The sequence below is a fragment of the Hippocampus zosterae genome, chromosome 9 (genome assembly GCF_025434085.1).
Source record: "Hippocampus zosterae strain Florida chromosome 9, ASM2543408v3, whole genome shotgun sequence".
Classification (NCBI taxonomy): Eukaryota; Metazoa; Chordata; class Actinopteri; order Syngnathiformes; family Syngnathidae; genus Hippocampus; species Hippocampus zosterae.
Window position 1 is genome coordinate 9,884,280 of NC_067459.1, and position 23,488 is coordinate 9,907,767.

The 23,488-nt window shown below is 44.7% G+C and overlaps 1 protein-coding gene across 3 annotated transcripts in view; it reads left to right on the plus strand.

Annotated features, from left to right (window-relative positions):
• Positions 1–23,488, plus strand: part of cacna2d2a (calcium channel, voltage-dependent, alpha 2/delta subunit 2a) — a 191,878-nt gene that overhangs the window by 92,082 nt on the left and 76,308 nt on the right. For all 3 annotated transcript variants that reach the window (XM_052077097.1, XM_052077098.1, XM_052077099.1), the window contains exon 4: positions 11,581–11,640. In XM_052077097.1, coding sequence (XP_051933057.1) covers positions 11,581–11,640 — 60 coding nt within the window. The remainder of the gene's footprint in view (positions 1–11,580; positions 11,641–23,488) is intronic.

The following is a 23,488-nucleotide window of genomic DNA, read 5'->3' on the forward strand; positions in this document are numbered from 1 at the left end:
CTTTGAACAGACCTGTTGAGCAGACTCTCTTAAATATGAATCCCAATATGTAGCAGCAAGGGCAGATCCAGAACGCTTTTGGCATGAGTTTAAATTTAAATTCCATTCCAGTTAACACATCCAAATGTTTCCAGTCAGTTGAATCTTATCAGATCAGATTGTAATTGACCGAGCGTTCTCGATTCCTTGAATCCAAATTCTGGCGAGAGGTAGTGTGCCACTAATAGATGATAGTCATGATGCACATGGATTTTGGGTGGACTGCCCTTTCTTGATCGCTTGCTATCATCCACCCAGTGAGGATGCTTTTAGGATCTATGCCATTAGATGTTGAATTGAATTTCTTATGTCCATGTGTTCACGGATGTACCTTTAATGAGAATGCTCAGTTCTGATTGATACTGTCCGGGAAGAGTCAATTTAGTGATGTTTTTCATTATGGTACAGTAGTAGTTTTTATTGACTTTTAATTACTTTGACAGGGGGAACGTATTTGAGTGGAGCACATTTAAATCGAAATATGTTTTTGTTCGGGCGGCCCGGTGCTCCAGTGGTTAGCACGTCAACCTCACAGTACAGAGGTACCGGGTTCAATTCCTGCTGCGGCCTCCCTGTGTGGAGTTTGCATGTTCTCCCCCGGGCCTGCGTGGGTTTTCCCCGGGTGCTCCGGTTTCCTCCCACATTCCAAAAACATGCATGGCAGGCTGATTGAACACTCTAAATTGTCCCTTGGTGTGAGTGTGGGCGTGGATGATTGTTTGTCTCTGTGTGCCCCGCGATTGGCTGGCAACCGGTTCAGGGTTTCCCTCACCTACTGCCCGAAGACAGCTGGGCTAGGCTCCAGCACCCACCCCCTGACACCCTTGTGAGGATAGGTGGAACGGAAAATGGATGGATGTTTTTGTTGGTACGGTTATTCCATCGGTGATCTGTAGAACCCCTATTTTAAAACAGAAAAAGGAGAATGATTTTTTTCCAGCAACACAGCATTTTCCACGTCCTTATGTTGTCAACCATGTCATTTTACACTTTTAAGACATAACAGAAAACTAGCCCTCACAGCATTTCATTTTGACAATTCCTTCTCTAGTCATGTGCATGATATGTGAAACATGTCATTTTCATCAATTGTGTTACATTTCCATACACCTACAAGTGTCCATTATGTTCTTTGTCATTTTTAAGGCGTTTTTGTTCATTATAGTCGATGCAGGTGCAGTTGAGCAGTCTGTATGTTTGATGAAGCCTCATCATAAGCACTGAAGTAGGCTGTACTGAAGGGCTAATGATCAGGGGTGATTATTTTCCAAACCTTTTGTATCGCTTGGTGTCTTCAGAGAGACCATATTGTTCAAAAGTCATTACTGCTGCCTGCTTGGTGGAGTTGAAGCCTGTGCACAATGCTGGCAATCTCCCGTAGCAATATGGAGTTTTGCGGGCAAGTGTGGAGCAAAGAAAAACCCGGTGCTGGATTTTGTTCTGTTGAAAAGACGGCAAATTCTCCCCATCTGTGGGTGGATGACGCTTTTTGCACCATCCTGATCCGGTCTCCGTGGAAACACCCGAGCATGGTTGTGGGACCCTTTTTTTGGGTAAGTGGAAGAAGAGTGCTAACATTTGCCTTGTGGAAAAGGAAGATTATGTGATGAAACAAAGGCGGAGGATTATCTCGGCACAGGCTACAATGCCACCGCACTCGCCGGCCCCCCCACTAACGGGCCTGCCACCAGCAGGCTTTGGAGTTGAGAACAAAGCCGGGGTCTCCCACCCATCCAATGCACAGAGTTAGCTAATACGACGACAATACCCAACTGGCTGTCGCTCGACCGGGGACCTGGAATTAAGCATCATTATTGCTCCTCATTATGGACTTCAACACTGTCGGACCACTCAGAATAGGACAGGCTATAGGTGTGATCTGCAGAGATGACAAAAGTGTGTACTTTAGCACAAGTGCGGATACTTGTCCTTATACTACAAAAAAAATCTAGTTAAAGCAGAAGTGATTAAACTCCTTTTGCCTTGGTTAAAAAAAAAAAAATATATATATATATATATATATATATATATATATATATATATATATATATATGTATATAATGTTTTGATAACTTGGCGCGAAAAAAAATCTTTACACACTATTATTTTTTGATGAGACAGAAAATTTGAACACCACAATCTCGTATTTTATTTTATTTTTTTGAAGATGACAAGACACAACCCATATTCAAATAATTTAAATTTGACTTGGGAACAACCAGAAGACCCTCATCCAAGGATCTGACGCCGTTATTCAGTGAGAAAAGATGTAGGGTGGAAAAGTGTAAAGTTGGTCAGAATGATACATACTTAAGTAAAATATGGAAACCTACAATCGAATAAAAAAAAAAATACTTGTACTTTGTGACTTCTCAGCAATGACCTGAATGTGAACTTGAGTTGAGGCCAGCAATGCACTGATTGAAATTGTACGAAAATTTGCACTGCATTTGACTTGTGCGCTATTTAAAGTAAATTATAGTCGGGGTTTTTTAAAGTTGCCTTGACTGTTGTTGTACAGTATGTATTAGGGGAGAAGTTTGACGTCGCTTAAGTGAAACTGATGTAAAGAAATGACGTACGGCATATGATGGGAGGATAAAAGAGCCCAGCCAGAGGGAGAGATAAAGAGGACAGCGAGTGGGGTGAAACGAAAGGTATGGATGCAGGAGTCGCATACCGGGGGAGAGGGAGGTAGTGGGACGATGAGGGCGTGAAGCGAAAGCGAGTTTGTCTGTGAGGGTTTTAAAATTCTGGAGTGGAAAGTCCCTCCATCTGTTGTTGAGGAACGGTTCTGACTCAGTGATTTCTATGATTGGCCTTAATCCCAGCCAAGTGGAGGAGACAGAATGAAGAGCTTAGAGCAGACCGCTCTCACTCCGTCAGACTCCGCTGGCTGCCGGGACTCAGTCTGGTGCCCCCTCATGGACCGACTGACCACTGCACCATGTTAAACCGCACTGAGCCCGCCGACCCCTCGGGCCATGACACCACAGTGACATTTTAATTCAACACGCATTTGTCATCAGCTCTGGCGCACATATTAATGCCTGCTATGATTTTGCCCCCACGTCTCCTCAAATATCATGGAAGCAATACTGTCCTGAGATGTATCATGTCTGCTGTACTCAATATAGACCTGACACTGCTGATTATTCGAACTGGCCGAGTGTGTCAGAGCGTAAAATAAAGCGGCAGCTCCTCACTATGGTACTAAAGGAACGCTCCTGATTGATGTACAGCTGTTTAACCCTTTCAGGTACAGCGGTTACTATAATGGACAGCTTATTGTGTTTTCAGGTTACAGGGCAGAGGAAAGGGTTAAAGTAATTTTTATGATGACATAAATATGTGACAGTGAAGTCATCCATTTCAGATGGTATCTATGGCTAGCTAGCGTTCTTAATAATTCAAAGCTCGACCACATATGTGTTGCAGTTATCTCGAATTCAGGTATGCTTAGTCAAAAAGAACATTTGCAGCATTTATAACTATGGCTTCATTGATACAGATTGTTTTTCGGCCAATGTACAATATTTAGCTGAATAAAATTAGTTGGTCGTGTCCTGGGTATGACGTTAAACTGCATCCAACTGGTCCTCCAGGTTGGGGGTTGGGCGTGAGGTTAACAACCTCACCCTGTAAAAACCTGCTGCCTTGTAGGTTGGGTCTCTTTAGACAAAGGCTAGGAGAAGGCAACTCTGAATCCAAATCCCCCTGCTGCCTCGCAGGGTCTGCCTCTTAGGCATTGGCTACGGTGGTACACCCTACCAGTGTACCCGGAGTGGAGCCCCGACAGGCAGGGTCAGACACGCAGTCAGCGACCCTGGCAACTCCTGCAGCAGACCCGGTCCCAAGTGTATTGGTTCATCCTCTCCCTTGGGCTCCGATCGGTGACGCCAAGAGGGGGACACTACAGCCTGGGCAACTCAGTGTCTCCATATCCCCCGCCCAAGCCTTCGACGCGCACTGGAGAGTGGTCTCCACCGAAGTCGCAAGACTTCGTAAAGCAACCACGGGAAGAGGCAGTTACTGGTTCATTAGAGCTCCGGCCAATTGGCGTGGAGCCGGAGCGCCAGGGGCCTCGTCCGACGGTGGGAGGAGTCATCGCACTCCATTGGCTAGCTACCACCCGCCCCAAACTGGGCAGCCCCCGGTCAATAGGGTGCTAGCCCAGCCCGTCACACTCGCCTGCTCTACTGGGTGCGTAGAGAGCAGGGGAAACCCGGAAAGCGAGTGCCTCCATGCACCAGGCAAAACACGCAAGAGAAAGAAGTCCCCAGCACTTCGCATAGCAAGCTGGAACGTCAGAACTATGTGCCCCGGAATGTCCCCCGACCCGACTCAGATCACTGACCTAAGAAAGACCGCCATCATTGGGAAGGAACTGGCCCGCTTGAACATCGATGTGGCCTGCCTCCAGGAGACACGCCTGCCAGACAGCGGATCCCTCAGGGAAGAAAACTACACCTTCTTCTGGCAGGGTCGGCCGCAGAAGGAACCGCGCCAGCATGGCGTGGGCTTCGCAGTGAGGAACTCCCTGCTCCACGCAGTGGAAACACCGACCGGCGGCACGTCCCGTCTCCTCTCCCTGCGCATGAAGACCACAGCAGGGTATGCCAACATCATCTCAGCCTACGCCACCACCCTGATGTCCTCCCCAGAAGCCAAGGATGAGTTCTACGAAACTCTCGAAAATGAAGTGAGACGTATCCCCAAGACCGAACTCCTCCTGATTCTCGGCGACTTCAACGCATGTGTGGGGGCCGATTGGCAGGCTTGGCCCTCTTGCCTCGGCCCACATGGAGTTGGCCGACTGAACGACAATGGCCAACGCCTCCTCGAGGTGTGCTGCCACCACAGCCTCTGTATCACCAACACCTTCTTCGCAGGCAATGACCGCCACACGGTGTCCTGGAGGCACCCTAGATCCCACCATTGGCACCAGCTGGACCTAGCAATTACAAGAAGATCCAGCCTGAACGCCATCCTCCACACGAGGAGCTACCACAGCGCAGACTGCGACACCGACCACGCCCTAATCGCCAGTAAGGTGAGGCTGCAGCCTCGCAGAATCCACCACACCAAGACCAAGGGTAAGCTGCGCATAAACACCTGTGGCACTGCCGACCCGGAAAAGGTAAACTGCTTCTCCACTACATTCAGAGATAAGCTGAAAGAGAAATATGACAACACCACAGAAGACCTTGTCCGTCTCTGGGACCAGCTCAGAAACGCCATCTACGACTCCGCAATGCTCGCCTTTGGGAAGAGAGTGCGGAAAAACGCTGACTGGTTCGAGGCGCACTGGCTACAAATGGAGCCTGCAACAGGAGCCAAGAGAAAGGCAATGCTTGAGCACAAGAACAACCCCTGCCCCAACACCCGAGACACCCTCCGTGCTGCCAGGAGTAAAGCTGGCAGGAGCTCTGCATGGAGATCCAGTCAGCTGCTGACCAGGGCAGGACAAGGAGCATGTATGAGGGGATCAAAACGGCAACGGGTCCATCATGCAACAAAACCGCCCCTCTCAAGTCCAAGACCGGTCACACGATCCAAGACCAAAGCAGGCAAATGGACAGGTGGGTCGAGCACTACCTAGAGCCTATATGCAACTCAAAACACCGTCGCAGGAGCAGCCCTTGACTCCCTGCCTGACCTTCCCCTCATGGAGGAACTGGACAGCGCACCCTCGCCTGACGAGCTTGCGAAAGCAATCGACGCTCTAAACAATGGCAAAGCACCAGGCCAGGATGGCATCCCCCCTGAGGTACTGCAGCATGGGAAACACACGCTCCTGCAACCGCTGCACCAGCTTCTGATCCTCTGCTGGGAAAAGGGCCACATCCCCCAAGACATGAGGGATGCCTCCATTGTCACCCTCTACAAGAACAAGGGGGACCGCAGCGACTGTAACAACTATCGGGGCATCTCTCTGCTCAGCATCGTTGGGAAGGTGTTCGCCCGCGTCGCCCTGAAACGGCTTCAGCGCCTCGCCTCACGAGTCTACCCCGAATTGCAGTGTGGCTTCAGGGCTCAAAGATCCACAGTGGACATGATATTCTCCCTCCGCCAGCTTCAAGAGAAGTGCCGCGAGCAGCAAAGACCTCTGTTCATTGCCTTCGTTGACCTGACCAAAGCGTTCGACCTGGTCAGCCGGAGCGGGCTATTTCAAATACTGGAGAAGGTAGGCTGTCCACCAAAACTGCTCACCGTTATCCGCTCCTTCCATCAAGACATGCAAAGCACAGTCCACTTCAACGGCGCTACCTCCCAGCCATTCCCAGTCAGCAGTGGAGTGAAGCAGGGGTGCGTCCTTGCACCAACCCTATTTGGAATCTTCTTTTCCATCCTCCTCCAGTATGCCTTCTCCGACTGCGAAGAGGGGGTATACCTCCGCACACGGCAAGATGGTAGCCTCTTTATGGCTTTATATCTGGGAATTTCTCCATTGTGAGACTAATAAAGGTTTTTCTTATCTTATCTTATCTTTAACATGGCAAGACTGCGCGCCAAGTCTAAAACCTACAACATCCTGGTAAGAGAACTACTGTTTGCAGACGATGCTGCCCTCACTTCCCATAGTGAGGCAGGACTCCAGCACTTGGTGAACAGACTCTCGCGTGCGTGCAGGGACTTGGGGCTCACGATCAGCCTAAAGAAGACAAATATACTAGCCCAGGGAACCACCATCGCCCCCTCTATCACCATCGAGGACACGCCGCTGCAAAATGTCGACTCCTTCACCTATTTAGGCTCAACCGTCACATGTGCAACAACACTCGACGCCGAGATCAGCTCGAGGATCGCCAAGGCTGCCGGTGTGATGGCGAAGCTGTCGAAACGCGTCTGGGAAAACAGCCTTCTCAGTGCAAAAACCAAGGTTATGGTGTACGAGGCCTGCGTCCTCTCCACCTTACTCTACGGCAGTGAGTCATGGACCACCTACGCTAGGCAGGAACGGGGACTTAACACCTTTCATCTACGTGCCCTCCGGCGGCTGCTGCGCATCAGGTGGCAGGACCGGATTCCAAACACCGCGGTCCTCCAACAAGCCGGCCTCCTAAGCATCCAATGCACCTTGATGAAGAGGAGGCTCCGCTGGATCGGCCATACCTTCCGCATGGACCCCCACCGGCTGCCGCGGGAAATCCTCTATGGCGAGCTGCTTGAGGGACGCCGGAGTGCGGGCCAGCCCCTGTTGCGCTACAAGGACACTGTCAAACGTGACCTAAAGGCGGTCCGGGTGGATCCCAACAGATGGGAGAGTGCAGCAGCAGACCGAGCCACCTGGCGCAACACCATTCGCATAGGGGTCGCCGAGGCTGCGGCGGAGGAGCAGGACCGGGCCTCACAGAAGCGGGCAGTTGCTCCACGCACCACCCCACCATCCTCAACATTCACCTGCGTGAAATGCCAGTGGGAATGCCACTCAAGAATAGGGCTCTTCAGCCACTTGCGCTCATGCGTCCAGTACAGGACCTAATTCCCCCCACGCGTCGACCATCGCCTTTCGAGACGAGGATGCTATATAAAATTAGTTGGCCGATTAATAATAAAAAAAATAGATAATTGATCAAATAAAGATGTTACAGGCAGAACATTTGACTGTTTACAATACTTTGTCCTTTAGTATCGCTAGGTATTTGTTTCACTTTACACCAGGCCATCATCGCAGTAACATATTGTTTAAAAAAATAAACAACTGAGCAAGTTCATGTTTGGAACGGCGTGAACTCAGTTCAAAATGTTCAATGATGAACGATGAATTGCATTGATTCATTGTTAAATCAAGTATATTTCCGATCGTCAATCCGAAACGAGGCAGAATATGAATTGATTTCCCCTTAAAGTCCTAAAAAGTAAGTGTTTATCTTTAGAAACGATCTCATAAAAATAACGGCAAAGTGAAATCAAGCTTTTTTTGTGGCTTCTAGCTGTCTATCTTCGAGAGTGCCATTTGAGAGACAGAAATGATCAAATGTACCATCACTAAAAATGACCCATGCGAAGGCCACTTATGCGTAAAAAGGGCTTTCATTTCGACGTTGCAATATTTTATGCCATAAACAAAGATGGAAAAAGTGCCATTAAAGAGTTGACAGTGTGCCATTGCAAGTCCATCTCAATCTCACTGTGTTATACTGAAGCACGGAAAGAGTGGTTACATTATTATTATTATTTGTGTTTCGTAGTCCTAGACTGGTGTGACACCCATTTCTACAGCAGCTTTCATAGTCGTCTGCAGCCATGACACATTGTGTACTGCATGGATAAGATGTTCTAACTATCTAAAGGGTCCCCGGACTCACTTCTTTGATTGGAACAGAGCGCATCAGCGAACCATTGAAGAATTTAGCGCTACCCTTACCTCAACACATCATTATAAGCGGCCTCAGACAAGTGGTTCTGCAGTTTTGTCGGTTCCGATGTGCCAACCTTCCAGCAGCAAAGCCAGCAGCAAAGCCAGCAGGGGGGTCATTCGGAACGTGTCGAGTGGCTTCATTCAAGGCCGCAATCACATCCAAGACCGTCTTCTGTTCCCTGAAGTGCCCTCTCGCTCAAACGCACACAGTGTGGAGCTGTTTTGCCCGAGTATCTGTCCGGATGAGACCGGCGGCGGTGTGCGATGTGGAGTGCCCTTTATAAGCTAATGCTTCAACGGAAGGGCCTCACGGGCCGCCGCAATCACGCAGTTGGTCTGGTGTCAAGTTGACGCTTAGCACAACATGACGCCACCTGTCCCTAGTGTGCTGTCATTCCCTGGGAAGAACTTTGAATGAACAAACGTCTCCCCTGTGGACCTGAGAAAACAGAACCCGAGTGAATGTTAAAGATGGTAATCACCTCACGCTGAGCCGTACCGTCCTTTTTTTTTTCCTGACGTCTTCTCGCTCTGTGATTTCACAGTGAAGCAACTCAACCTTTTACTTTTTATGACAGCAGAGACATCGACAAGCATCTTTGGATTCATCATCACTTCCAGTGTGGGTGTGACAAATAGATTTATTGGCCATCTATAACATTGTCAAAATGCCATTGTTCTGTCATTCAATGATCATTTTATTAATGAGGTTATATTTTACAGTGCTTGTCATTTTTGAGCAATGGAGGCAGATTAGATTTCGCTCCAAGCAAGAAGACGGTTCCCATTAATTCAATTTAATGTTTATGCAGTTTAACTGGCCTGCTGTATCGACGTGCTGCGAAAAAACTCAAGATTCGTAATATACAGTTCCCGGGGGTCCTCGGTTTCGCACAAGGCGAAGGCATGGTTGGTACTCAGTGCTTTTTGGGTTTGTGTACCAAGCCCAAATTCGAACATGCTTCTAATATGCCGCCACGAAATTACGGCAAAGAGCGCCTCAACATCTCAGCAACCCTCATGTTGCTGCAATCTCAGTCACGGGAAGATATAAGATTGTTAATCAATGTACCACTATACAGTGAATCCCCACTATTCAAAAAAAAAAATGTGTTCATTCAAAAATTAGTGTTTGGAATTGACAATCCTCAAGAAAGTTGATAATTAGCTGTAGATGCCACAAAAGGGCGGTAATCCATTACCTTTGTCAAAATGAAGCTTCTGAACTGCCTCAACATAGTTCCTGGGCAACAAGATGCCATAAAACAGCACAATGCAGTACTTTTGTTGATATGCAACTTCTCAACTCACTCCAACACCGTTTCTTGGAACCAAGATGTCCCAAAATATAGATATAGATATTTTTCATGGAAATTTTGGTCTGTTTCTGAATATGACCTGAATGAAATGAATGTCTCTGACCATCAATCAAAGAAATGCGTTTGACTGTGGTGCTGTGCTCACATGCGTTGTACGTAGACCTTGTAAACGGACATTGCCATCCATTACCATCGTGTTTGTGTTTCTTGACCTTGCCAGAAGGCTCAGTGACAAATAGGGCCGTCATGCGTCGTAGATGGACGACGACGGGATAACAATCGGGCACTCGGGGCAGCTCTTCCGGTGGCGAGTGTTGTGTGGGCCTGTATTGGGAGCTTTTCGATCGGTGCTGATCTAACCACACTCATCCAGTCCTTTAAGCTGCTTGGGTTCCAGCCACCAAAATGGCTCATACAGCTTCCTTCCGCATCTCTCACTCTGATTCATTGGCTGTTTGTCTTGCACATCCATCTGGGCCAATGCCGAAGACGCATGGCTGTTTGGGTGCAGTGAGACTGCATTGAAATGCTACGGATAAGATGGAGTTCTAGTGCTATGATGGCCGACTTAGGAGAGTGGTGGAGTGTGTATTTTCCGGAGGTAGACAGAGTGCCCATAAGAAATTCGTGCTGCTGAAAAAGGCCAAATCAAAAAAGATGATAGGAGTTGGGAACTGGAAGAATGGAGGCTTTGTGGTAAATACTCTTGTCACTATTACTACTCTTTCAAAGTTACCTCAAGTGGGTTTCCCAGTTCAGGAATACTGAACTCAATTTATGCCTGTGTACATTTCAGGTGAGGTTACTACCGTGAGCTAGTTTGACGGCATCGAGTTTGCGGCAATTTCCCCCATATTGAACAATGTAATGTTTCATTGTGGTTGCCTCGTTAACATCAACAAGCCTCTTTACAAGCAGACACACACACACACACACACACACACACACACACACACACACACACACACACTCTTACTTACACACTCACATTGTCACTGTTTTTGCTTTTCGGCTCCCGGGTTAATAATTTCAATGCACTAATTAGAACCTCATTTTGTTGATTCACTCGACTATGTTGCCATTAGGACAAGAATGGAATCTTTAATTAAAGGCTTGGTGCTTTTGAAAGACAAATGGAAAAGCATTGCAGAAGACTACATTTGGAAGAAGCAGTGATTTTAATATAGATTCATCAGTATGCGTTTTTGTTTTTGTTTTTTTTAGGGTATTTCTTTGCTGTGAAGAAAGATCAATTTTATACCTCAAAAGCTGTCTCATAAGTTCCTAATAAGAGTTTTTCATACTCTTTCTAACCTGTACTTGCTTTCTTTCTTTTTTACTTGATTCCACGCAGTCTTGTACTATGATTTCAGCTTCACTATCCATGCTGTGAAGGTGCCATATGCAAGTGGTTCAAAACCTATTGCTGGGATGAACAAAGTAGTCTGAATTAGAATGTTGGGAGTTATAAAATTAACCAGGAGGTGTTTTGGCATTGATTCAGTGTTTGGTAAGTGAGTTTGGCTTTGCCTAGCTGGCTCAAGATCACCCCCTTGGGGCTATTGGTTGAGGTACTCCAGAGAATGGGAGCTCGCTCCCTTCTTGGTGCTAACAACCCCTTTTTGAATTGATCATACAAGCATTTGTTAGTGGGATTTTTAATACCATTATTGACACGTTTGGGTGATTAAACAAATGCCTCGGGCCAAATTGACCCGGGAGCATTTTTGACAAACTTCCACAGACACAAAAATAATGGGAGGTTTGAATGTGCCCTGGATTGGACACACACACATAATCAATCAAAGCCCTGTTGACTTGTCACACTCACTCTGCTGATTTTGTGTTTCCTTCCAGAAACTTGCCAATGAAGCAGAGCAGCTTCAGAAGGATCACGAGTGGCAAGATGGAGTGACGGTAAAGTAGGACACCATCCCTGCTTTCCCTTTCTTCCCCAGACGACCTTTCCATCTCTTCCCGTTTTCCTTTTCGGGCGACTGGTGTGTCTTCCTATGACACGGTTACTCCCTCCTGACTTTCAGCTCACGTACTTCGCTCCTGTGTACACCAAGCTGAGTACACATGTATAGATTGTGAACGTCTGATTCGATGTGTCAAACATGAGAGACCTCACATACGCTGAGGAAAAAATCTGAAGTGTTTTCTTGAACACTTCAACAATCCTATTGTGATTTGTGCACTCCAGATGACCAACACAGTAGTAGCAAGAGCAACATGTGAGAGGCAGCACGGTGCCACAGAGTATCCAGACTGCTGGAATATCCAGTGCAAATGAAAGTGTGGGAGTAAAGGAAGAAAGAGAGCAAATTAGGATTACTGTAAGTTTATTGGTTACTCCATACTCCTTTCAAACTCTTCTCCTTGTTATTTTTATTTTTCCATTCACAATCATGGAGTCTGTGGCTCTGCACAACTCTGTGTTAACCCCAAACACCAGGATTTAACATTTGTTAGTTTTAGCACAGTCAGGCAATATATACTATTTGCCTAACAATTTACAATTGTTGATCCCCAACTGTTTTGTGAGCAAAATTTGGTGGGAAATCACTCCACAGCATTATTAGCTTTATTGCAATAATAATTGTTATTATATTGATAGGTATGAATTAAGTGTTAGGCTTAGCAACAGGCGAAATGTCTTTTTTATGAAACACCATGGCTATAAATTACAATCCATGGCAGAAACAGTATTGCAAAAGCTTTTATAATTCAAAAGAGAAAATATCTCAAAAACCTATTGATCTAGAAAAAAAAGAAGAGCTATTTTTTTTTTTTAATCGCGTCAAAATTATGTTTGGGGACACATAAAGCCACATGTGATTAAAAATTGCTATTGACTAGTATTATGAGGCATTACCTGATGTTGATCAGAAGTGAATCAAATTCTGATTGCCGGTATGTATTTACCTCGCCTAATGTGATCAGCATCACAGAGACCAATGGAGATATACTGCAACAACACACAACCCCCATTCCTCCCCAAAAAAACAAACGGACACAAATGCACTTCTTAGATGCTCACACGCGATACTAGCATGAGTTGTCAGAGCCTCCTTGAACAGAGCATGCTTTTGCTGACCTTTAAATCAAAGATCTGCTCTTGAAAGCTAAAGGGGGAAAAAAACAACAACAAAATCACAATATTGCAGAGCTTTGTTTATTCATCTGCATCTGTTTGTGATCCTCACATGCACCACTGACTCTCAAATTTGAAAACACTCAAATGCCCCCTCAAACATGCGCGCAAACACACACACGCACACACACACACGTATGTAGCAGATACACATTCCCTCCTGTCAAATTCTCTGTCTCCAGGGAGACAAGTTCGCTGTCATGCCACACTTCCCGCAAATGGATTTTTAACCCCCTGTTCCTCCAGGGGGATGTTTGAGAAAAGGCTTTAACTGATTTCAAACGAATAATAATGAGCGTCACTTCCTTGCAAAGTCCTTTTTCTATTTGTTTTATTTAATATCAATCCATGCTTGCTTACACTTTGATGATTCAGCATTAAGGTGACCGCTCTGTGCTTTGACCTTCCCTCGTGGTTCTTTAGCCAGTGGAGGGGGGGGGGGGGGGGGGTTGATGTCTGCCTAGCTCCAGTTCACAAAGCTGCATCCAATATGGCGTCAATACTCCTCCAATGCTGGTACAAACCCGCCTCTCCATTTAAGTGGGAGTCTTCCTTCCTTCTCCTCCATTTTTAGACCACGTCGGCAGGGATTGATTGTCGCCCGTCTGGGTAGGGCAGAATTTATTAACCTCTTTTTTTTTCTATTTATCTTTTTTTTATGGGGCAAGGTACTCCTTTTATATTTGAAAAATCTCACTGCACACCACCAAATAAAAATGCCACAAAAAGTGTAAAAACTGAAATAATAATAAGCATCTCAATGTACTCACGAATGGACTTCCTCAGTGCGAAATCTGGATGTGTTTAATTGAACTCAAAGCTATTTTTCTTTTTGGGGATGAATGGCTAAAGGTGAATGTGCAGCTTTATTGTACCTTCTGCCATTTAATGAAAGTGTATGTCATTGATTTGATTTGCTTGTTTTTGAGCAAGCCAAACTAGCATTTCTCATTTTTCAACAAAGCCAGACTGCAGCGCCCTGTATTTATAGCAAACAAAAAAGCCATCACCATGGACACCAATAGCAACAAAAACAAGCTCGACATGCGCGGCTCAAAAAGGGGTGAGAAGAAGAAAACGTATTAAATCCAACCTCCATTTTACATTTATATTACACGCTATACAGAGGACTTCTGCATCCCTCATAGTAAAGCCAACCTATAAATCCCAATACAAATAACAGATTAACAAAAGTGATGTATATGTGGGGGTCTCTGTAACGCAGATATCCACCGATTCCGGGAGGGTCTGGAATGTATCTCCCCTAATAAACGGGGGTTCACTCTACCCCACATTCATTTAATTCCCCTCATCTGTCCGGCTAAGCGCTTCACCCCCACGCTCACCCTTTTCCTCCCATACAGCACACTAATTTACCTTTTTTCCTTATCAGCACGTGACTCTAAATCAGGCATGAAAACAGTCGGAATCTATCATATTGTTGCAAATAGCGCAGAGGAGCCCTCTATTAATAATGTATTGGAGCTGATTTCATTTGCCTTTATAATTAGGCCAGGTAATGAATCCCAGCAGGGGCGACTGTGAAACCATTAAAGAGAAATCTCAGAGAGGCGGAGGAAGGGTAGAGAGCGAGGGTTGTGGGGCGGGGGGGGGGGGGGGGGGGGCGACTTGATATGCCTCAACCTCGCAAGAAGATTCTTCATGTTTGTAGATTTTTGTGGCTTCCTAATTTTTCTTTTGGCTGAACACCCTGCTGACTGACAGTCTAATTAGATTAGAGCTGCATGCTCTTTGGGCACATTAGGAGCGATGCGGCGGTGCATTTTAAACTGGCGGGAGGAGCAGTCTGTCAAAGCCACAGAAAAGGTGTTTATGCATGGGAGACGGTGCATTTAATTGCGCGTTCATGTGAGTGGGGAGCGGGAACTGCACAAATATGATTTTTGGTGTCTGTTGCTGAGTGCATTTTATTTGATTATTGCTACTTTCCCCCAAGGACGTCACATTTTTAATTTTTAAGTTTTTTTTTGGGTTGCTTGTTTTTATGAGCAGGGTTATACACATTACGCTATTTCAAGGAAATATGGTGGGTGTACTTTGGCTTATTCAAACCAGATAAAGCACTAAGGGACACAAAGTATTTTAAAACAATCAAATGTTCTGCCTGGAATTCATATCTTTATTGTTGTAAGCATTAATGGATGAAAAAACAGAAATTATTTTATTCATTACATTTATTGTGATTTTATTCTGATTTGAGATGAGAGGAATACTGTATCAGAAAAATGCCTGTAAAGCTGAGTTAGTTTGAATTATTTTGTTCAACAATTATATTTCATTGGGAGAATAATAGCATTCAAGTATCACAGAAGGCTATTAGAACAGTCTTTTTGATGTTTTTATATACATTCGAAGAGTTTACTCAAGATTTGTAGAGAATTACAACGGCAGAAAATGTGATTAATTATGGACAATTTTGGGATTAATAGTGATTGCGATTGATAGTTCTTTAAAATGTTGTTTCTGGATAAGAACGACAGCAGGCCTGGAAGAGTAGTTGAAATTTCATTGTAAATTCAATATTGAAAACAATTGAAGGAAATCGATCAATATGCAGATCGGCGTGGTGCATTTACACGTTCCCGACATTGTGATGGTACTTTGGTTGCACCATGTAGCTTGCTGAGGAAGCGTGAAGCGTCTGTGATTCTGCTGTCCTGCAGCGCACTTTTAAAATGTTTAATCACTCCCCCATTGGAGTTTAGTTTAAAAGTAAACACACAACAAAAAGTATTACACACATTGTATATTTAATTTCAAAACATGCTTTATTTTGAAAACATCACTAGCACTAATGCTAAAGTCAGTGTAATATCCCATTGACATGCTAATTGGCAATTAGCATTGTATTTGTGGGCCATATTCCTTTAAATAGACAAAATAGACATACACAAATGCTGTGAAAACATACACACAGTTAACGTAACATTGCTCAAAGGCAAAGATTGTTTTCCCAATCTGAGAAAAATTTGTTATATAAATGGAGCTCAATCACAACCTTCTTGTTATCTCCTTATAAGTATCTACTCCATCCATGCATGGCACCTAATTGCCTTTAAAAGGCCAAACCTAATTGTTCTTTTTTCAGCATATTCTTAGTTGATTTTTTTATTAGTTTAAATTTGTTGCGATTTTCAATCTCAATCAAAATAACAGTGATTATTATATTTTAATTGTTTTCATTAATGGACGTTGCAGCTTCTTGTTGCTTTCAAACCTAGCTTGTAGCAAACGTGTGCACATTTTCAGCATGACGTCCTTGATCTACTTGTGGAAACGACACTTTGATTCACTCCTCTTTCATTGATACTGTTTCAAACAACAAAGTGTTTGCAGAAAAGTGGTTACGATTGCACGACTGTCTGTGTTTTATGTGTTGCGTTGTATAATTTTGTCATCTCTGTAAACTGTTCTTTTGATGGTGGTGCAGGCACCCGCAGCGGCTCCTCTTGTTGTCTGGTTGAGAGGGAATACATTTCATCTGTGCTGTATGTAGCACATTTGACAATAAAGTTGTACTTGACTTGGCTTGACTTTATTCCAGGTTTGTCCACCCCTAAATAACGGGAGTCTCTGTGTTTCCGTTGCGGCGCACAAATACATGTGCAGAGTGGAGTCTGCAATAGGTTCCCAATTATTTCGTTCAGTTGTGTCGCTCCATGTGCGGTAACTCTCAAGCTATACGATCAGATGCTGGTCCAGATTGGCATTTTTCAGCCTCAGTAATTCTATTTGTTTGTTAGGAGCTGCTTGTATAGCTGCTCAAGCCCAAACGCTGGGTGCCTCAAAAAAGATGACATCATCACATTGTGAGTGGCACGCCTGTCCCTCGCCCCATCTGTTATTACAGCAGTGGCACGCACTTGGGCCGACCAATTGCGACCAATCTGACTGCCGCACATTATGGATGTCACAGTGTTGATCGTAACAAGCGCCACAATGATCGTCCGGGGTTTTAAATCCATTGGAATGAAATGGTGTGTGAAATGGACATTAAAGCGTCGGGATTGCTGATGATTTCTCAAGGTCAGGTGCCCATCCCCATGCGTTGCAGAGTCAAACCAGAGGGAACGCAATCAGTTCATCTTTGCAATTTTCTTAGGGTTGTGTACAGCAGCTTCAGAGACAAATATCAAAGTCCCTTTTTTGTTTTTGTTCAATGGAAAGTTGGTAGGGAGAGGGGACACTTGGAAATACCTCGGCATGCCACTGCGGTCTCATTTCTCTTCTTTTTCTTTTTTTTAATTATTTTTTCATTTTTGTTGAATCAGGCCATAAAACAGTTGCGGCTCCCTTGGGCGTGAATACTTCACACCACTGAGGGCATTGCATTTTTACACACGCTGAGCTTGTTTTTAAAGCTTTTTCTAGGTATTTTTTTTCTGCCTTAATATTCCAACTTCTTTTGAGGTCCTCAACTAAGTAGTTGAATCAACTGAATCTGCTGCCCATCTGTAAAGTATTCTCAGTGCTTCACTTTTTTAAATATTTTGCCTTATTCAATAATAGATGAAGTTTTATTATATTCCAAATTCTACACGTAACACCCCATGTTGTTTAGAGGAGTGTTTGTCAATAACTGTGTTTGAAACAGTGTAGTCCAAGTCACTGATGTTGTCGTTATACACACGCCTGTCTTGCGTGCGGGCAGTCGGTTCCCACTCAGTGGTGATGTGGATGTGAATGGTTGTTCGTCTCTGTATGTGCCCTGCGACTGACTGGTGACCAGTTCGGGGCTGTAGCCTGCCTACTGCCCGAAGTCAGCTGCGATCGGCTTCATCAAATCCCCGCAACCCTGTTCAGGATAAGCGGTGTTGAAAATGGATGGATGGAGAGTGACAGTGTAGTCCAGCCATTGGTTGAGAATGGCTCTGGATGCCCAGCCTAGCTGATCATGTTATGTGCTGAAAAACTAATTGAGGTGCAGGCAAGGAACTTACAATGCCCCGTCACTGGTGAGACGTTTGAAGAACCGACCCGCGGGCTGCTCATGAGGTTTTTGGAGGGCTTCCTAGTGCCCACGGGAACCATGCTGGTGATCCATGTCCAAAAGTGACAAGGGAGGAACATGCAGCTTTTAACCGAATGCAGTGCACCTCATTTTTGTAGCATTCGTTTCCTTCTGAATCCACGTGAGAAAAACTTGAATCCAAATATCAATGCGCAACAGATCTGATTGCTTGACGAAAAAAACATGCCTGCAAAAGAAAAAATAGATTGCGGTCAGAATAGCAGCTACGGTGCAGTTAGGTTAGTTTTTTTTTGTTTGTTTTGCACTCTGTATATATACAGTATATGAGTATATATTATGTTCCCGCTCCTTCATTATGGATGGTTTGTCGTACAACCACTCATCTGTCTTCACGTTGAGGCCGTGGGTCTGTCACAGCTGACGCAAAGTGCAAACACATTGGAGAAGATTGGCCGAGGGAAAGGACAGAGATTGTGGAGATCGTCAAGAGACATGTTATTTCCATCAGATTGTGATGTGGCAGCCGCTGTATGTCTGAAATGCATTAGTGCTAATAGTGGTGCCATTATAGGGAGGCAGGGAGGAGAGGGAGAGGGAACGGGAAAGGGCCTGGTTGATGGCTTGACAAAGCTGGGGAAAGGGAGTGACAAAGCCAGGCGGGGAGGGAGAGGCGGTGAGAGGTGTGAGGGCAGAAAGTAGAAGAGGCGGAAACAAAGACGGCGCCGTCTTCCAAGCCATTTAGTGCAATCATCACTCGCTAATCAATCAGACCTTTCATCATCGGACGGTGCAAGCGCTCGCTCGTGTTCCTTCTCCTTCTTGCAGTCCGATTTCTTCACGCCTCCTCTTCTCTCGGCCAGACAATTTCCTGCAGAACGCTGTGGCTTCTAATGTGCACTGAAGCTTTGGTAATCATTGGGGTTGAGGAGTAAGAAACACGACAAAAAAATAAACATTTGTGTAAAATATATTCCCGCCGTGAAACTGCTTAGAATTGCAAATGTGGTAGTTCAAGCACTAAATGTACCCCAATTTATAATCCTAAATCCCTCTCAACAGTACCCTTACCAATAAATGACAAATTCTTACAGCCTCCTAGATTGACTTTGATCTCTGAAAAATGCACTGCACTGCTTTCCGAGCCATTACAAGGTTTTTGACAAAGGGATAAATACTATCCAATCGTAATCGCGACCTTTGAAGTTCTTGAAGTTTACCACTGCCAACGGTTGGCTAGGGTTGCTGACGGTGTAGTGGTCTGACTTGTGTGTGGGCAGCGAGGGATCGGTTCCAACTCAGTGACGGCGCAGATGTGGGTGTGAATGGTTGTTTGTCTCTTTATGTGCTCTGCGGCTAACTGGTGACCAGTAAGTATAATGTATCGTCCTACGTTTGCCTGAACTCAGCTGGGATAGGCTGCGGCACCCCTCCCCCGCCCAAAACCCTCTACACAAGATAAGCGGTGTTGAACATGGATGGATGGATGTATGGCTAAATGGAATGAATGATGAAACCCAAAGCAGGCAAATGGCAGACCAATAACTTTTGCTTCTGGTTTTTATCAACCAAAAGAGCACGCTGGTTTGAGGCCCAACTATGCCGTTAACGTAAACAAAAAGCAACCACAGAAAGTAATTGGGTGGAACTTAATGCAGATATAGCGAGAGAAAGGTACATGACAAAATCCCCTAAAATAATCTACCTCCAAAAACATGCATGTTAGATTCATTTAAGATTCTAAATCAGTGGTCCCGAACCACTGGTACCAGTCCACAGGCTGGTATTGGGCCGTGGGCTAGTACATTTGGTACCCAACTGCAGTCTGTAAAGAGAGACAGAAAAAGAAAAACATATTTCGATATGTATTTATTTATTTAGGCCCACAACTCCCATCCGGTCGATTACTTTTCAAAGAGCAATATAATTAGAGCTGGGTGACTATATGATTGAGAATCGGAATATTGGATGATCAGCTGTGGGCAGCTGTGAGCATATTTACTCAATTAGGCGCGGCCGTAATGTGCGTGACGGAAACCAATCAGAGTCCAGCTTTTCCTTCTAATTTTGAGTTGCAACAGAAAGTAATAGTGAAGATGACCGAACATGCAGCTGAACATGCAGCTGCTGATGTGCAGCCATGACTTGCAGTAATCTTCCAAAGAGGAAGCCATTATGACAAGAGGGAAAAAGTTGTCTGTTTTAAATTGACTCTGAGTGAGAATGCTGGCGTGTATGTGTCAGCCCTGTGATGAACAAATGGCCAGTCCAACATTTATTCGGCGGTGAACCAAAACAGAATGAGTATTATCCAAAACAGGGGGTGGACATTTTGCCTCCCACTGATGTCCAGCTGCAGTATTTAACACACGGCATTAATACACCAATGTTCCCTTTGGAGATGTGACGTGACCTTAAGGACAAAGGAGCTGAGAGTAGGTGGGGGCTGGTTCACTTGACCTTTCACAGAAACTCTACTTGAGATAATTGGACCTTCAGAGGGACTAATTGTGTTAGCGAATCTCAGCAGCCAGCTCCATTAGCAACAGTATGCATTAGTCACATTTCGTGTGGTGAAATCTAAAGGAAAGAACGAAGATTACAGTCTGTCTTTATTTCTTTATTCCTTTATTTATTTATGTTTACTTTGTACTTATGTTTCAATCTCAGTGTTCGTAAAACAACTTTTTCATTGCCAAATGAACACATCCAACCATTTCCTGTTCCGCATGTTGTCATTGGTGGCACAGGCAAGCTGAATTCTATCCCAGCTGACATCTGGTAAGAAGCACGGTCCACCCTGTCAAGGTCAACCAATCATAGGGCACACCCGTCTCATTAAAATCTTGGGTGAGCTGCATTCTATTCCAATTGATGAGTCCACCATGGACGAGTCCCCAGTCATTCACAGGGAAAATGAATACAACATAGAAAACCACCATTCACGGTCTCACTGATATACAATTCCGCCTTTCATGAACATAGCATGCATGTTTTTGGAATGTGAGAGGAACGTATAGTGCAAGAAGAAAACCCTCACAAGCACAGGGAGAACAAGGACCCCAGTTAGGAAGGCCTGAAACTAGACTGGAACCCAGAACCTCAGAACTGTGAGGCAGATGTGCTAATGACCACCCCCGTGCTGCCTCAAAAAACGTGCTTGCTCCATTCAATTATTTTGTACTCTTTGACCTCCTGCCCTGACTCCGTTCACTGCAATCCCACAGTGTTAAAACTAGACGGATACTGTATATCCTGCAGCAAACGTGTCGAGCGTGTTGTGTCAGTAGCACCTCAATTAAGTCTTTGTAAGCAATTCCAAGGAGGTGGACGGCGCCGGGCTGCATCTAAACATGCTGTCAATTTCAAACTGCGATAGACATGGCTACATTGTGTCACCACACATAAACTCTGTATATTTTCAATGTAGGCAATCTCTCATTTTTTTATTTTTTTGTGACAGCGTTTTTTTTCCCGGTCATTTCAGCAAAGCATAATTATCACTCACTCCTGAAACACAAAATGGGCGTCCTTCTGTTTTGTTACTGTCAAGGAAATAATGACAAGGAGACAACCTGGGGGGAAATGACAAGTCGGTAGATGCTCAAGATGTTTTTTTGTTTGTTTGATTGTTTTAATTACAATAGACTTCTGCTTTCACATCAGATCTGCAGACTTTAGATTTGGTTGCTGTGGTTCTTGTACGGAGATGTCATTTTAATCTTTTGAAGTGTAACTCTCAAAGGAGAACCCCCCCCCCCCCCCGCAAAAAAAAAATCTCCCGTTTTCTGAATTTGGTCATGTGACATTTGCAAGCTGAGCCAGAATTGGGCGTGACCTGAGCCCTGAGAAACTGTGATGTAATTTTCAGTCAACAGAAAGTGGCAAAAATCAGACCTAGTACCAAAACTGACCCGTGAGAGGCAGCATAGTGCCACAGGGCATCCAGACTGATGGAAAATATCGATGGAGTAGAATCTAGCGTCGCTGCTCTATCAGGTAACTATATTGTGGTTGGTGAATGTCCTGCGAGAAATGTCAACAATCAACATGGCTCCTCTATTTCTCACCGAAAACAGCGTATCCTTAAGAGCTGCTTCCTGATTGACCACACCCATACAGTAGGCCGTATGAATTTCCCCCACGTACCCTGAACCGGTTTAACCTGTACGATTGTCTACTTTGTTCCAATTTCCGTACCAACCATGGTCGAAAAATCACGCAAACCGCACTCCACACCAGAGAAAAATCACTCAGGATAATCTTACAGAGCTATCCGAGAATTGGACCTTTATCGATTGTGATTGCATGAATAGAACCAGGAGAAAAGTTTAGGCATCAGTATGGGTTTATCCAACTGTGATGCAAGCACAAACTCCCCTCCCAGCCCCCACCCACGACTAAATCCCATCGATCGATGGCCTTGCCTCACAGGAGATGGCGATCAATAAGCAAGTGAAATCCAGCAAGCCATGCTTCTCCTTGATTTTCCCATTTTGACGTGCACACACAAACACACACAAATAGCCAACGCCCATGAATAAGGCTGAACCTGTGGTCCCCCCTCCCCCCCAGCAGGGTCGTAAATAGCCCGATGACACAATGTGGGTCAGATTTTTCTACGTGTGAATTTTTTATCAAATATTAAAACACTGCAAGATCAGTTAGTTCCTTAACCCATGTCTGCATGAAACACCCAGAGGGGATTTAGCTTCGTTCATTGAGAGCCGTGAGGAAATGTACGTAGAAAGGGCAAACGCAATACGTTGAGAAAATAAGTCTTTATTCGCCTCTTATGGCGCCTCCCACTCCGTTTTGTTCTCTTTTAGGAGACCTTATGAACACCCTTATGATATGATTGATATCCAAATGGCCTTAAATGGAGGGATATATTAAATATTCTGCCTTTGCAAAGATAGTGTTCAATTTTTGGCGCTAATTTAAAAACAAAGTGTATTATTTCATATATTAATATTAAAAACATCATGTCATTGCACTGGTCAACAGCAAATTTTAATCAGAGATGGCTTTGTGCACCCCTGAATATATGACACATCAGGTTTTTAAGATTGATTTTTTTGGGGGGGGGGTTCACTTTTTTCATTTTGGAGTTTGACCTATAAAATCCTGTACAGTTTGGATTTTCCAATGCATTGTAGTTAATAGCCATGTGGTTTCAGAAAAATATACCATCTCTTGCTCACCCTAATGCTATCATCATAAATATTACTAAACACTTTCTATAGTATTAGATTCCACATGTTATTTGGATATTATCATTATCATGAAAACCGGATGTGCTAGAGAAAAAGCAAGGGCAAATTCAGAATCAGAGCAAAAAATAAATGAATCTAGGAAACTTTAATTGCATCTCTGATTAACATTATCTGTGATTGTTAACCACACTTGTTATTGTAGTTTGCAGTCGTGTACAATAGAGAGAGTTATGTCTCAATTTTGGTTACCTGCGTGTTTCGTAAACATTAGGAATGGTGCAAGCAGTCGTAATGTTGTGACCGGTGGATATTTAGGCATGATGAAGTGTTTGGTGGAGGCATAGGTAATTGTGCTTTTCCACTGGTTAAGCCGTGTCCTTGGTGCAAATTGTGCACCAGCTG